Source organism: Anthonomus grandis, chromosome 14 (assembly GCF_022605725.1).
Source record: "Anthonomus grandis grandis chromosome 14, icAntGran1.3, whole genome shotgun sequence".
Classification (NCBI taxonomy): Eukaryota; Metazoa; Arthropoda; class Insecta; order Coleoptera; family Curculionidae; genus Anthonomus; species Anthonomus grandis.
The window spans coordinates 604,177-621,447 of NC_065559.1; the positions used below are offsets into that span (position 1 = coordinate 604,177).

The 17,271-nt window shown below is 35.1% G+C and overlaps 1 protein-coding gene across 4 annotated transcripts in view; it reads left to right on the forward strand.

The window, feature by feature from the left end:
* The window catches only part of LOC126744415 (amyloid-beta-like protein), a 105,917-nt gene that overhangs the window by 72,618 nt on the left and 16,028 nt on the right, over positions 1-17,271 (forward strand). For all 4 annotated transcript variants that reach the window (XR_007663153.1, XR_007663154.1, XM_050451816.1 and 1 more), the window contains exons 4-8: positions 7,500-7,721; positions 8,771-8,971; positions 9,027-9,226; positions 14,536-14,829; positions 15,818-16,061. Coding sequence is in view for 2 of the 4 variants with exons in the window: in XM_050451816.1 (XP_050307773.1) it covers positions 7,500-7,721; positions 8,771-8,971; positions 9,027-9,226; positions 14,536-14,829; positions 15,818-16,061 (1,161 nt within the window). In the remaining 2 variants the exon portion in view is untranslated. The remainder of the gene's footprint in view (positions 1-7,499; positions 7,722-8,770; positions 8,972-9,026; positions 9,227-14,535; positions 14,830-15,817; positions 16,062-17,271) is intronic.

The window sequence follows — 17,271 nt, forward strand, 5'->3', positions numbered from 1 at the left end:
CGTCGACGTCTGATAATGTGCCCCACTTTGACATTGCCAACGTTGATGCTTCCCAGATTATTTTGGCCAGTAAAAAACTCAAAAATAAGTTAACATCTGGTGTAGACGGTGTGCCTAGCTTCTTGGTTAAAGATTGCATTGGTGTCCTGGCAGATCCGCTGACCTACATTTTCAACTTAATACTGTCAACAGAACAAATCCCTGAAATTTGGAAGACTGCTAAAATAATACCTATTTTAAAAGCTGGGGACTCTGATTTAATCGTGAACTACAGGCCAATCTCATTACTCTGTAACTTCTCAAAACTTTTCGAAATTATCCTGAATCGGTCGCTATTATATTATAGTTATTATATATATTATTATATATATATATTATTATATATGTTATTATATATATATTATATATTATATTATAGCTATTATATTATAGTTATACGCAAAAGAACTCATCTCTGTAGACCAGCATGGATTTTTTAGCGGGCGATCTTGTGTTACTAACTTATCCTGTCTGTCTAGCCACATCTGTGAATCACTTGATGTTAATACTCAAGTCGATGTTATTTATACCGACTTCCAAAAAGCCTTTGATCGGATAGATCACTATATTTTGCTGCATAAATTAACTCAGTATGGTTTTTCAGGGAGATTATTTAATTTATTTCATTCCTACTTGATTGGTAGATCTCAATATGTTGAATATGAGGGCTTTAAATCGAAACTTTTTAACGTAACGTCGGGTGTGCCACAGGGCTCGAACCTGGGTCCGCTCCTGTTTACTTTTTTTATAAATGACTTGATTGAGTCACTCACTTGTCATAGGCTGGCTTTTGCCGATGATTTGAAGCTATATTTAAATGTATATGGTTTGGAGGATTGTGTTTTTCTTCAGAACTGTCTAAATACATTGGAGGTATGGTGTGCTGTTAACAGGTTAGGCTTGAATGCGGCTAAGTGTAGTGTGGTCAGTTACTCTAGATCAAAAACACCCTTAAATTTTAATTACTTTATTAATGATACTATTTTGAGTAGATTAGAGCAAATTACTGATCTTGGTATAACCTTTGACTCTGAATTTACATTCGTTCCACACTTCAATAACATAGTCAAGTCAGCCCTGGGAAGGCTTGGGTTCATAATTAGAAGTTCTCAGAGTTTTACTTTGGAGTCTACATTAAAACTGCTTTTCTGTTGCTTTGTGAGATCAAAACTGGAGTTTGGCTGCATTATATGGAACCCGCTCTATCAGAATCATGTTGGTCTCCTTGAATCTGTTCAGCGCAGATTTGCTAAGTTTTTGGCCTTCAGGCAGGATGGCATATATCCGGTACTATTGGAACGCTTCAATCTACATCCATTACAACTCAGAAGAATGATCTTCTCTGTAAAATTCCTGCATGGGTTACTGAATGGATTCATTGATAGTCCTGTACTTCTTTCTGGTGTACGTTTCATGGTGTCTAGGCTTACTGCTAGACATCCCCTAACATTCTTTCTGCCAAGGCCTCATACTAACATCCTGTTGAAATCGCCACTATATACAATATGCGCTATATTTAATCGGATCTGTCACATGTGCGATATAAATTTCTCTCCGGTTCATGTGATTGTCGATATCTTGGTGGATCATTACTCTTGGGATTAGGGCCCATGTGTTTAAGTTATAGTTAGTAGGTATATTGCAGTTAATTTAATTTAATTTAATTTTGTTGAATATGTGATTATCTTGTTAAACTTTTATAATTGGGTTTTTATATCATATTAATAGTTATTTGTTCTAATTCTTTGGATAACTTTTGAGAATGTGACTTTACTTTACTCTTTTTCTTTTCTTTTCATTCTTTTAGGTTTGTTTGTGTGTGTTTTTTTTAACTATATTTTTCATTGTTTTGCAACTGTTTCCTGTTATTGGGCAAGTTGCCTGTTGGAAATAAAGGCTTATTATTATTATTATTATAAAAGTGCGCTTTGTTAGTCTTACCAGAATGGATGCAAAAGTTATATATCCACAACTGGCGTTTGTAGAAAGCCTCACCAACAGGAACTTTTGGGAGAGGAAGATTTTGTTGGTAGTCAAAAGTCAAAACTTCCACTTCGTCGCTATTTTTACACAAGCCAGTATTTTCTTTTAAATCCTTAAAAAACAGATCTGCCTTAATTTCGTGACTCTCCTTATCCATTTCCAACTCCTTTCTTTCATTTTCGTTTAAGTTTGGTATGCAACATATCACATTTCTTACACGTGTCCGAGCGAGGCGCACCAAAACTATAGTTTTCTTTAAAAAATCGATAATAAAAGTCATACGTGACTTAAGGTCTTGCTCGCACTTTCCGGCTCATAAAGTTCATGCATTTTTTTGACACTTAAGTCCGGAGACAAATAAAATCGCCGAGACTTATTCCTACTATAGTGGGACTCTCTTCGTGGAAAGCTTTTAATATGTGTGGTTAAATTTTGCAAGATATCCTCTGATTTTCGATTAAGTCTAGTTTTATGCTGCAATATTCCTGGCGCGAAAAGTTTGCGCAATATGGTCTACTCGTTTCCTTGATATACCGTGAATCGAGCCAAAAGCATGTCTTGTTCTGATTGTTCTTTTTACAAACTCTTTGAATAGATGTCGTTTGAATCAGACCACCTAAATAAGTATTTTGCCGTTTTTGTAAATTTTTTCTAAAATGGTCTTCCTTTTTTGTTCATCTATATTCTGAAAACACTTATACCTACAGTTGCAGTTAGTACCAATTGATCTCGGCCCTTTCTCTACGCCTTTCCAATCAGTATATATTTTTCCTTCTGCAATAACCTTTTTTTTAACGTTTCTTTTCTGTTGGCACTTTTTCTGTTCTTCATCACAGGTATTGTGGGCTCCTCTTCGGATACAACATGAGAACCACCTTGAAGTTCCGGAGTCTTAACGGTTTGTTTGTTCAAAGAAGTACGTTTTTTCTTTGGATATTTCTTAGCAAGTGAATCAGATTCTGTAAGAAAAATAGGGAAGGCGTTAAATTTGTTAAATCAAGTTTATATATTTTTACTTTTTACAATAAACAAAACTACAGCCGAATTTAATAGCAAAATTTACAGTATTTACACATATAAGAAAGTACCAGGATTAGAAAAATCGTTCGTAATAACTATTTACCTTACAGAATTCCCACCCAGGACCTCATCAAGGCTTTCATCAGAGCTTGATGGCACAATGGGCCGGTTTTGTAAAACAACCAGTTTTTTTTTTCCACTTCGTTTTCTGGATGAAGGCCCAGCCACTTCAGGATCAGAAGTTTCGTCTAAACTTGTAGGCTCATATGCTGAGCCACTAGGAGCAAATGGATCTGACTCAGATTCACTCATTTTTAAAAAGCACGAATGAACCACGAAACTGCGGATCAAAACGAGTCAACAGAGATAGAAGCAGATTAAACTACGCAGAGCCCAAAACACGTGTTTTTTATCTTGCGAAAGCGTACCGTACTCACAAAATGCAAATGATACACTGGATGAGATTATTTACAATTATTACATTGCGAGTCGCGGAGACGGACTATGCGCAATCCCAACAAGCATTTACGATCGCTTGGTGCAAAAAACTTGCAGCTCCGGAGCTGCACCCATATTGCACCAAACAAATAAGGATGCAAATACAAAAATTCCTGTAACTTGCCTATTTATTATCGGATCTGCATCGTTTTTATACCATTGGACTCGCTATATTTTTTACTAACGTAAATTGACCAAAAATTGGAGCTGCACCCATCTTACAGCATAGTCTTCAATTGCTCTTAGACTAAATAGGATTGTTTCATTAAGGTAGTAAGTCGATGATAATTATTAGGGTCTTCAGTGAGAAGAAGGATGATTCTTTTAAAGAGGTATTATTTAAGATAATTTTAAAAAGGCTGGATAGACTCCTTCTTTTATACAAGAGTTTATTAGATGGAATAAATGTATCATTTTTTTTTAAATTAAATTATTTAAATTATTAATAGCATAATTTCTCTATGCATATTCAAAAGCTGCATGTATTATAAAGGATCTACAGGACTATGTGGTATAATTCGTAAAATTTTTTATATTTCATATAACTTTCTACATTTTTCAGCACATTTTTTCTTCCAGGCATGTGACGTAATTTTTCATGTCTTCTAGGCACTTTAAATGATTTTTCATCTTATTTCAGGCATTCAATGTAATTTCATTGCTTCCTCTAGGAATTTGAATAAATTATTCCTGCTTTGAAGTCAATTTTTATTCTTCCACTTATTTGACGTCATTTCTCATATCTTTAAGGCATTTGACATAACGTTTTATTTCTTCCAGGAATTCGAATAGTTTATCCTGGTTCGAACGGATTTTCTAGGACTTCTAGGCATATCATATATTTTTTTCTGGTTTGTCAAAATCAATAATCGTTAAACACATCTTAAGGCAATCTTATTTGATCAAAAAAAATTATTTTAAGTGTATATGTACAGTATTGTGCGAAAAGATAGCAACATTGAACTTTCCTGTTATACAGGGTGTTTCCTAACTACGGTACGAAACTATACAGGGTGAATCGTTAGGTCGATTTATGAAAAAAAGTTCCTATGAACGTATGTCGGGAGTTGCTTTGTTTCTGAGGTACAGGGCGATGAAGGTTCAAAAAAATAACGGTATTTTAAAAATACTATAACTATCCTTAAACCGATTTGATTGAAATTTGGTGCAGTTATTTGAAGTTATAAGACGCTTATTTAGCTGTAACTAGATTGAAATTATTAGGTCCAGTGGCGTGTCAGTGGGCACCACGTGCTTATTGTTGAGAAAAAAATAAGGCCAATCATTGTTTTGCAGCTTTTTATTTATTTTTGTATTTAAGCAACTAAAAATACAACTTTTTCGTATCTTATTTTATTATCTTCATATCTGGCTTTGTTTTTGAAAAAAAAAATTAAAGTATCTTTAACTCATTCTAAAAATTATCCATGGACGACAACATGAAATAAAAACCAATTAATTCGATAAACTTACCTTAAAGTACATGAGCAAAATGTCCACCCTCCAATGCACGACTTTTTGGTCTCTTGTGTCTTGTTTACTATGATAATAAACATTCAACTTCTACGATTTTTATTATCAGATTTTTGAAATACAACAAAATAACAAATACATTGCTTCTTATGACAAATAATTGGCAAGTCCATTCAAGTACCTCCTTCGTACCTACCTGCTTTGGAGACCAGCTGACAGTGATAAAATTGCTATAAGTAAAATTCAGCTGTCAATTAAGAGTGATACATTACTCCATCATGAATAATTTTACTAACCATGAAATGACCGACATGCACTTTATTTATGAATTAGCAAATGGAAATGCGGAAGAAGCACGGAGAATTTACCAGGACAGATATCCTAACAGAGTAATTCCATGTGAAAAAACATTTAGAAAACTACATGCAAGATTATGTGAAACTGGGAGTTTTAATAAAAATATGGGTGGTGGAAAACCAGAAACTGTAACAACGCCTGAACTGGAAGAAGCTATACTTGATGCGATAGAAGAAGATCCTTCCAATAGTATCAGGAAGATTGCACTGCAGCTTGAAGTCAGTTCAAAAACCGTTTGGTTCTAAAAAGAAACCTCCTACAGCCATATCACATACAGCGTGTACAAGCTCTACTGCCTCGGGATTTTCATCCAAGATTAATGTTTTGCAGGTGGTTGATTACAATAATAATTTCCTACCAAATATTTTATTTACGGACGAGGCAAATTTTTCAAGAGATGCTATTATAAACTTCCACAATGATCATTTTTGGGCTGACGAAAATCCCCACGTTATTAGAGAAAAAATTGGATTTGGACCGCATGTGTCTTTATGTCCAGGATTTGTTATTTTGAATTCCAACGTTGACTTAGGTACACCGTATTTATGTGTCACATTTCTATATGACATTTTGTTATTCTTTACTTCATGTATGGCGGCTTCCATCGATTCTGCATTATATTTATTTTTCTTGGGCATGATTAAAAACTATAGATACAAAAAAAAAATCATGTTTCAGTTATAGGACAGAGTATAAATCAGTTATTGGACAGATGTCCAATAAAAAGAATCATATTTTAAAGTCAGTTATTGGACACCCCTCTAAAACATACCCTAAATTAAATATATTGATATAAACCTTAAAAATACTTACTTTTACTAGACCACTACCTTGTATATTTATGCGAGCACTTTGGTACAATTTCACTGGTAATTACAACACTAAAATTCACCTAAGGTTTCTTAAGATCAGATCAGAATCACACAATTGGGCGAAAACAGAAATGTCATTGATGTCTATATTGATATCAATAGTATAATGGCGACATCTCAATAATATTTAGCTAAAACTACTAAATACAAAAGTCTTCTTTTTAGTTAAAATAATGGAATGTCCAATAACTCGCAGGTGTCCAACAACTGGTAGGTTTACCCTATCAAGAATTTTATATTTTTTTACATAAAATAGCCATTTTAAAAATATTGACTGCCTCTCACCAGCCTAATATAGGAATTTACTTCTCCAAGCCAAAAATAACATATTGATATTTTTAATTTAAAAAAACGCATGAAAAATACATGCTACTAGTAACTCAGAATGTTTTCTTGGTACCAATTTCCAAATTACTCCTCACAATGTTCCTAATACAGTTTGAGGCACAAAAAGCCTCCAGTTATTATTAAGTTTGTTACGCAAGATAAAACGGGGGGGGTAAAATCAACACAATTCAACTCACTCGATTAATGGCGTTGTTACCACGACCAACTCGACGGCAAAATTGATTCCGAAAACTAATTCGAGAGCAATTTTAGGAGCAACTCTTGGAAGGCGGCGGTCTTGGATAATTGCAACTCGGCAGCCAAGCCCCTCCAGTCTATTGCCAGAATTAATAATAAAGAGCATTTTAGGTGTCACATTTATTTTCCGCGCTGAGAAATGCACGGCAAGTATAAGAGGAGGAAATTAATGCTTTCGTAAATGTTCCTAATTTAAAGAGACGGTTATTATTATGCTCTAATCAAATTAGCTGAACATGCTTTATTATCATAAAATATAAAGTAATTGTGGACAAAGTTTCCTACTAAATAAAATATTCTGCAAGTAAATAGTGATTAAAAAGTACCTAAATCTAAAGAGTAATAATAACTAGCAAATAAAAATAAATATTAACAAAAGAAGCAAAAGCTTGGACCTACGCATTAATAATAGAGGCAGAACTAGGCAAAAAGCAAGAAAAGTTGGTCAATAAAATCTATACCAACTTCTGCCTGTGGTGCCCATATTACAGGCCAATAATTTTTTATATCAGTAATATTACCATATTTGAAAATGTTGTGTTATGTAAAAATCAATACAATCTTCATAAATATATAAAGTTTAATTATCTATAGCAATACAATTCGTGGGTTTCAAACGCTTACGGTGACGTCACTATATAGCTTTATATTTTATCTCTTCTTTCCTTTTAGAGGGTCCATTCCAGTCCGACGCCTTGCTGGTACCAGAGAACTGCATGTTCGACCACATCCATAACCAGAGCAACTGTTGGACCTTCGGTCGGTGGAATTCTACCGCCGGTACCGCTTGCCAAGAAAAAGGACTCCAGTTGAGGTCGTTCGCTATGCTGCTTCCATGCGGAATTTCCCTGTTTAGCGGAGTGGAGTTCGTTTGCTGTCCGAAACACTTTAAAGGTACGTAATCTTTTGTAGTGTTTTATTTTTACCAGAGACATTTTTCATACTTGATTTTATGTCCAATACTCTAGCAGGGTCAGTTTCATAGAACCCCCTTGGGATTCCTCTCTATCCTTGGCTTTCTTTTTTTAACTTCACAAGCCTGACGTAATTAAAATCGAGAAGTAAATTGGCTAGCGGCTTCACCTTTGAAGTAAGTGACTAACGTACGGTCGCAGTTTAATGAAACGGCGCTAAGCGTCGGTCGTGATTGCCCTTGGGAAAGGGGTTTTTTTGGACGCTTTAGAGAGAAATGTTTAATACTGAATGTTACTTATCGAATTTTTCTCTCTGTCTTTATATATCCAAGTTATGTACTGTTACTGTATACCGGGTGGTGCGTCGCCGAGCCGATCATAGGAAATCCCATGTAAATTTTAAGGGGGTCAATTATTGGCTTCTGGTGGCTGGTGTCTGGTTTTACCTAAACCGAAAATTTGCTAATTTTGTAATTTAATTGAATAATTCAAGATTTGCTTATTAAAATTTTTGACTACTTATGAAAATCCTTGGAATTGTGATGATTTAATATCCTGGTTTTCTCATAATCGTCTTCCAGAGTTGAATGTCTTTAATTTTTTAAATAAACAATCATTTATTCCAGGCAGTTGAGGTGAGATACTGGCTCAACAGGTGGAAAAATAATTTTTATTATTCCCATCCTCTTCTAACTTTCAGATTGAGATAAAGATATATAAAAGAGAATTCGAGTTTTCCATCTATTTTCTAGAATTCGACTTTTTCACCTATTTTCTATATCTTTGTTTCATTTTCTAACCAGTGTTTGGATCACTTGAAAATAGTGTTTTTCTCCCTTAATGTGTCTAATTAGACCCGAAAAACAATACTTCCTTTCCATCCTCTTCTAACTTTCAGATTAAGATAAAGATGTATGTCGATGGATTTACTTTAATTAACAAAAAACTTTCTTTAATTCTTAAATAAACTATTAATCCTTCAATTCAAAAATCCGATTTAACACACATTTTCCCCTTTTTTTACTGCAGAAAACGTAAAACCAAAGAAACCCATTGACTTGTCGATCCTCAAAAAAGAGCAAGACATCTTCTCAGATCCTTTGGACGATACCGACGACGATTCAGACGAAGATGACGACAATGACGATCTGGACGACTTGGTAGATGACACCGAACTATCCGAAGATCCCACTATTGATGACGACGATGTTGATGACGAAGATGACGACGGTAATTACCGATTGTTTAACCTATAACCTGATTCACTCATTATTATTCAATACAGATTATGATGAAACCGATTGGGATACTACCTCGCAAAGCACCACCAGCAGCTCCAAGTATACCCCGTCGGTTAGTTCAACCACTACTACCACATCAACCACCACCACTACAACCGAGAAACCTACAACTGAATCCACTCCCGACCCTTACTTTACGCACTTTGACCCTAGAAACGAACATCAGAGTTATAAAGAAGCGCAAGTAAGTGAAAACGGGGTTATATACTTATTTCTAAAGGTTTTTTCTTATTGGAAATAAAGAAAGTCGGAGGCAAGTTACATATTCGATATGATTTAATTTAATAAATGAGCTAAATAGGAGTGTACCTTGATTATAAAGAAACCGCAGTATGGATGCAAATGTCACATTGAATAAAATTATCCACTGGACTCGATTAGACTAATTATACTTCTCAAAGAAACTTTTGGAAGGTCAGTTGGACAAATTTATGTTCAAGTCCAATGAATTACAAGTTTTATTAATAATTCATAGACATTTCAATTTAGTTAGCACTAATACTGGAAGATGTGTGCCAAAGTATCAATAGGGATTATAGTAAATTTAAATATGATTTGAACTAAAACTTTGATGAAGAGGAGAGATCGAGCTTACAATCTATACAAAGCTTCAAAAGCTTATTAGCATTGGTCTCAAATGTGCTTAACTTCCTGGAGTAAATAAAAGTCTACTTCCAGGCAGTTGAGTTGGATCCTGTTAATTCGTACACTCCTTGAAAGCTGTTTGAATGCACTCGACTGCCTGGACGAATTAAAAACTTCCTTCCAGGCAGTTGAATGCACTTAAACTGAGATGTTAGGGGATAAAAGGAATAACAGGATCCAACTCAACTGCCTGGAAGTAGACTTTTATTTAGTCAAAGAAGTTACGTCCATTTAACCAGTTTTTATGGGATAAACCATATGCATCTGTCCCTAGACTATAAGGGACTATACAAAATTATTCTGTTAAAAAACTGGAACGAAAACAAAATGTACGCAACCCAATATATAATGGACCAGAAAGCGCTTTACACGGGGGATTCAATATAATTAAGAATTATTCTTTAGCTACTACATGATACTACTAAACATGATAATCTTTAAAGCTAAGTGTGCTAGAATAGTCAATATAATTAAAGAATAAGGAAAGAGACTAATAAAATCTTCTGGAAACAGATATGCAACCCAACTTTCAAGTGAAAAAAATCACGTTTACACGAAGGTTTCAATGCGAATACAAATGGTTTTAGTGAGCTCAAGTAACAAGACACATTTACATGAGGGATAACGAATATAAGTTGCTTAGTGGGTTTTTATTTACTTTTTAATTTTCCATAATTTAATTCTCAAGACCATAAGGACGTATACAAGATTATCCTATAAGAAAGCACGCGGAAACAAAACGTAGACAACCCAATATACAGTGGACCAAAAAACGCGTTTACATGAGCGTTGCAATACGAATATCTTTCTCGATTGTTCTTACCTGTAATCATAGCCAAAGTATCCGGCTTCAAAATGGCGTTCATATCGGCCGCAAAATCGATATCAACGGCGCTAGTTAAGCAAGGCATATAATACATAAAAAGCATCTTATTTTGGATTTTTTAGACTACCTAAAAAGAGTTCTTAATTCGTCCACGCAGTTGAGCTGGATCCTATTATCCCTTACATCCCCTAAAAGCTCAGCTTAAGTACACTCAACTGCATGGAAGGAAGTTCTTAATTCGTCCAGGCAGTTGAGTTGGATCATGTTAATTCGTACACTCCTTGAAAGCTGTTTAAATGCACTACTCGACTGCCTGGACGAATTAAGAACTCTTTTTAGGTAGTTGAGTTAGGGACAGATGCATATGGTTTATCCCATAAAAACTGGTTAAATGGACGTAACTTCTTTGACTAAATAAAAGTCTATTTCCAGGCAGTTAAGTTGGATCCTATTATTCCTTACATCCCCTAAAAGCTCAGCTTGAGTACACTCAACTGCCTGGAAGGAAGTTCTTAATTCGTCCAGGCAGTTGAGTTGGATCCTGTTAATTCGTACACTCCTTGAAAGCTGTTTGAATGCACTCAACTGCCTGGACGAATTAAGAACTCTTTTTAGGTAGTTTAGTTAGGGACAGATGCATATGGTTTATCCCATAAAAACTGGTTAAATGGACGTAACTTCTTTGACTAAATAAAAGTATACTTCCAGGCAGTTGAGTTGGATCCTATTATCCCTTACATCCCCTAAAAGCTTAGCTTAGATACACTCAACTGCCTGGAAGGAAATTCTTAATTCGTCCAGGCAGTTGAGTTGGATCCTGTTAATTCGTACACTCCTTGAAAGCTGTTTGAATGCACTCGACTGCCTGGACGAATTAAGAACTCTTTTTAGGTAGTTGAGTTAGGGACAGATGCATATGGTTTATCCCAGAAAAACTGGTTAAATGGACGTAACTTCTTTGACTAAATAAAAGTCTACTTCCAGGCAGTTGAGTTGGATCCTATTATTCCTTACATCCCCTAAAAGCTTAGCTTAAGTACACTCAACTGCCTGGAAGGAAATTCTTAATTCGTCCAGGCAGTTGAGTTGGATCCTGTTATTTCGTACACTCCTTGAAAGGTGTTTAAATGCACTACTCGACTGCCTGGACGAATTAAGAACTCTTTTTAGGTAGTTGAGTTAGGGACAGATGCATATGGTTTATCCCATAAAAACTGGTTAAATGGACGTAACTTCTTAGACTAAATAAAAGTCTATTTCCAGGCAGTTAAGTTGGATCCTATTATCCCTTCCATCCCCTAAAAGCTCAGCTTAAGTACACTCAACTGCCTGGAAGGAAGTTCTTAATTCGTCCAGGCAGTTGGGTTGGATCCTGTTATTTCGTACACTCCTTGAAAGCTGTTTGAATGCACTCGACTGCCTGGACGAATTAAGAACTCTGTTAGGGTGAGGTTTATAAGGTTGTGACGCTGTGCTAATAGGGAGTGCGATAAGGTTTGATAGTGAAAAACCACATGAGGATTTACTTAGAAATGTATATTGGCTATTAAAGCCCCAGTCTCGAACTTAACTTAAAAATAGGAACAAAATAAGCCGCGTAGGGCACTCGCCCATGTAGAAAAAAAAAGGATCTTGTCTTGTCAAATTCACATATTCGTATTCACTGTGTGAAAGTGTCTGAACCTGTCGGTAGAGATGCGAAGAGTCCGGATTAATCGTCCGTTCAATCCGAATATCAAGTTATTCCGAATCATTCATCGTCCGTTCGACCGACAATAATAATTAGCTATTTTAGTTTTAACATCATGTAGAAATCCGTAAAAACGAAATGTCTAATGAGTTGCATAATGCATACCTTATATTCGAAAAACAACTATAAAAAACGTTTATCGGACGGTCGAGCATCGAGCCCGAAACATGGCCTAATTTGCCGAACGGGCAAGACATCGAGCAGATGAATTATTCCGGATGAAAAAACCGAATTTTCGATTCATCCGAATCAATACTGTCCGGATATTGAATAAATCCGGATTTTTACAACACTACCTGTCGGTGTCGGCAACGCGTCAGTTCATATCGATTTTAGCACTTCGGGGTGGCAACCAATCACGGGCTTGAGTTCTGGGTCACTCGCGTCGCGCCAAACGCAGATGTTTATTACAAAGTAGGTCAGGATGAATAGACTGGCAATATACAGGGTGAGATTTTACTTGGATTTAAAGTTAGTACGGGGGCGCGCTATTAGATAACCTAACAAACTCTTTTTAGGTAGTTGAGCTAGGGACAGATTCATATGGTTTATCCCATAAAAACTGGTTAAATGAACGTAACTTATTTGACTAAATAAAAGTCTACTTCCAGGCAGTTGAGTTGGATCCTATTATCCCTTCCATCCCCTAAAAGCTTAGCTTAGATACACTCAACTGCCTGGAAGGAAATTAATAATTCGTCCAGGCAGTTGAGTTGGATCCTGTTAATTTGTACACTCCTTGAAAGCTGTTTAAATGCACTACTCAACTGCCTGGACGAATTAAGAACTCTTTTTAGGTAGTTGAGTTAGGGACAGATGCATATGGTTTATCCCGTAAAAACTGGTTAAATGGACGTAACTTCTTTGACTAAATAAAAGTCTACTTCCAGGCAGTTGAGTTGGATCCTGTTATTCCTTTTATCCCCTAAAAGCTTAGCTTAGATACACTCAACTGCCTGGAAGGAAATTCTTAATTCGTCCAGGCAGTTGAGTTGGATCCTGTTAATTCGTACACTCCTTGAAAGCTGTTTGAATGCACTCAACTGCCTGGACGAATTAAGAACTCTTTTTAGGTAGTTGAGTTAGGGACAGATGCATATGGTTTATCCCATAAAAATCGGTTAAATGGACGTAACTTCTTTGACTAAATAAGAGTCTACTTCCAAGTAGTTTAGTTGGATCCTATTATTCGTTACAACCCTTACTTTCTTCGCAACAGTACCCTAATGGTTATGTACAGAGTGTCCCATTTTGGGTACTTTTGCGGGATATCCCCGTTATTTTTAGAGATAGAGAGTTGCAATTTTTGCGACACTGTGCTACTTTTTCGTAAAACTAAAGGTACAAGTTTAAAAAACTGTTATCTTCCTTAAATTGTATCAATTTAATTAATAAAAATATTGGGGATATTTCCGGGCGTTTAAGTGATGTATGGACAATACATCAATATTTTTTGCTAGTTTATAAAAAAGATCACAATATCGAAAATTTGCAACAATTCTCCAATGCAAGTAAGTACAACCAGTAATTTTATTTGACGTGTAATAGGGCAACCACGGATCAAATATAAGTAACAAAAACTATTTCAGAAATAAAATATTAAATGCTAGTGGAAGTGATCTCATAAATATAAATTTAATAAAGAAATGTTGTCATTTTATAATTCTATATATAACTCACGTAATCAATGTATATACTGAACACAACTATTTTCCTTCCAGTTAAAAGTGTGGCTTGGTTACTAAAAAACCCAGTTGAGTATTTTGATCTACGTCCTATAACAATACACTAGTCACATCGAAAAAATTTGAAAGTATATTTTCTTGTTTTGTTAACAAATCAATAATAAATCCAGAATAGGTAGGCCTGCTTCCATTACAGTATAGTTAGTACTCAAGTAACAGATGACATATTTCAAAGTTAGGATTATCGCATTGGATTGTTCAAAGAATTTGCTATGAATTGCTTCTAACTAAATTAAAGTTCTATGGGTTTAGTGAGAGGTAATAAAACGTACCTAAGTGGCTTTCGCAGTGGTCACAGTAAAAAGAACAAACCAAATTTTTACAGACTTTTATGCACATTTATATTATAACTTACCCGAATGTGTTCAAAAATGACAATTATGTATAAATAAAATCTTTGATTTCTCTCTTAAGCACATAAATTAAGACATTTCAATTTACTTATTTGCACCAATACTGGAAGATGTGTGCTATCCGGGTTAAACGGTGTCAAAAAATTGCAATATTACCGCAAAGTTTTTTTCCAGGAACGTTTAGAAGAGACACACAGAGAGAAAGTTACGAGGGTAATGAAAGACTGGTCGGATCTGGAGGAACGTTATCAGGACATGCGGTCGACAGATCCACGAAGTGCGGACGAGTTTAAGCAAAGGATGACTCAGAGGTTCCAGCAAACCGTGCAGGCTTTAGAGGAGGAGGGAGATGCCGAGAAACACCAATTGGCCGCCATGCATCAGCAAAGAGTTCTAGCTCACATTAATCAGAGGAAAAAGGAGGCCATGACTTGCTACACTCAGGCTTTAAATGATAATCCACCGAACGTAAGTCGGAACTTTGTTAAGACCAAAGCATACTAATAGATATCTTAATTTGAAGTTTAATCATTCAATAATGGTAAAGAGAAGGGCGTTAAAAATATTGTTATCTGTAATAATTAAAATTGAGAATGTTTTAATACAAAGAATAGAATTTGAAGAACTTAATTCATTTTAAGATATTATGTGAAAAACTTGATAAAGAAGACTATCATTCTTCAATTGGGTCAAATTTCATGTCAGTCACTCTTATCTGATTAAATTTTTAAGCAGTTATCTTCTTAATATATCATAATTATTAAGGCCTATAAGTCCTACTCTTTTATACCAACATCAGGAATCCAATTTTGCCTGTTATTTATTAATGATTTCACAAATGTTATTAAAATGGTCTGAATGAAATTATTTTATTAAAAATATAAATGACTGCATAGTTCTCCAAACCGATATAGGCGATATTATCAAATGATCTTTATTTTATTGTAAGAAAATGCATTAGCAAGCTTAACCTATAACAAAGAATGAAACTTTATCATTTATGACTGCTCTATGAATAATAAAATTTTATTACTGTCTTTCTTTCCAACTATTACCCCAACAAAATGAAACGACTATATGATGACCAAGAAGCTCTTAAATCGAATCAATGAAAATCTGTAGATGAATTTTTGTTTAATATCTTTGAGAGCACTACAAAAGAAACAAAACACATAATAATATTAAAATCCTCTGCTGAAACAAAGTAAATCAGATGTCTCCAAGTGGCTAATCCAGAGGATTCGGAATACCGAATTATCTGGAAAGACTAGTAGGTGGCAAACTTTAGAGGCGGTCCTGGTCATACTCTTACGACCTATAAAATCTGAATCAACCACGATAAAAAGCTAAAACTATTTAACTATGTATGAATAGATAAGAGATTTTTCAAGAGAATTTGTTATATTTTATTTCTGGGAAATATCAAAATCTCGAAAGTTTCTTTCTCTTTTTCTAGACCCACAGGGTACAGAAATGTCTACAAAAACTGCTGAGATCGTTACACAAGGACCGCGCCCACGCCATTTCCCACTATCGCCATCTGTTGGCGAGTAGCATCGAGGCGGCGGCTCGCGAGCAACCGCGAGTACTGGAACGACTCACCGATATCGATCGGACCGTCAATCAGAGCATGCAAATGCTCAAGAGGTATCCAGAGTTGGCCTCGAGAATCGGACAGTTAATGGACGATTATATTCAAGGTAATAATAAATCTTCTTTTATATGCATAATATCCATCCATATAAATACATACGTTATGCACGCATTGGTAATAATCGGAAAGTTCAGCCTACTCTTACACTTAATCTTTTAATTCTACCAGTTCGTATTTAAATAAAAACAGGACTTTTGAAGGCAAGAAAGACAGATAAGCAAAAAAAAAGTAATAATTTTTTTACACAGTAAATGCACTCTAAATTCTGAACTAAGAAATATAGAAGTTATAACATATAATAAAATTATAAATAAAACTTCTGAATGAATCTATTTGCAGGAAAACTTTAATTTTTGCATAACTTTTTTGAAGTAATACGTTATCATTAAATCTTAACTTCGTGTCAATAAAAAGCCCGAAATTTGTAGCACTTGCAGAAAAGCTTAAATTTACATTTTCTAGCTTTAGATGTACGCCCCCACCTTTTTTTTTTTGAGAAAATCAAAAGCACCTCTGTCTTTGATTAATCGGACACCGACTTAAGATCTAGATTATGGAATTCTTCAATTTCTGCTAGATCGTTAGGATGAAATCAATGCAGCAGCTGAGCATAAGATTGAATCTATGAATTTACAGTCACTTCAAAAGTGTCAAAGGTGTAAATAAGAAATAGCAATCAATGGTCCAATTATGAGTCCCTGTGACATTCCAGATATTATGGCATGATTATTAATTATCAGTTCGAAGACACTGCTGAGAAATGGCTTTTGAAAAAAAGGAACAGAAAACCCAAGATGCATCAATTTTGCACAAAATGCATTATAGTCTATCATTTCAAAAGCGTTAGAGTACTCCGAAGACAAAGTGCATGGTTTTATTTAAAGCTTTAATTATTAGAGCTGTAGTGGTACTACAGGATGTTTCAGAACTATGGGATTAAACTTCTAGGGGTTGTTCATTGCAACAGTAGAATCCATTTGAGTATAGGAACCCATGTTCGGAAATGCGTCCATACGCCACTACGGCCCTAAGACGCGTTTAAATTTAGAAAAATATCAATTACCTAAATTGGATCTGATGCATTTATTTTTACCTTTTGTATATGATACCATCCCAACAATTGTTCAAAATGTCTTCCTCCAACCTCAATACACCGATTTAAACGCCGCACATGATTTCGGCGGACTACACTAAAAATTTGATCCTCGTTTTGAATGATTTCAAATGCTGCTGTTATTCGTCCAATTAAGTCTAGC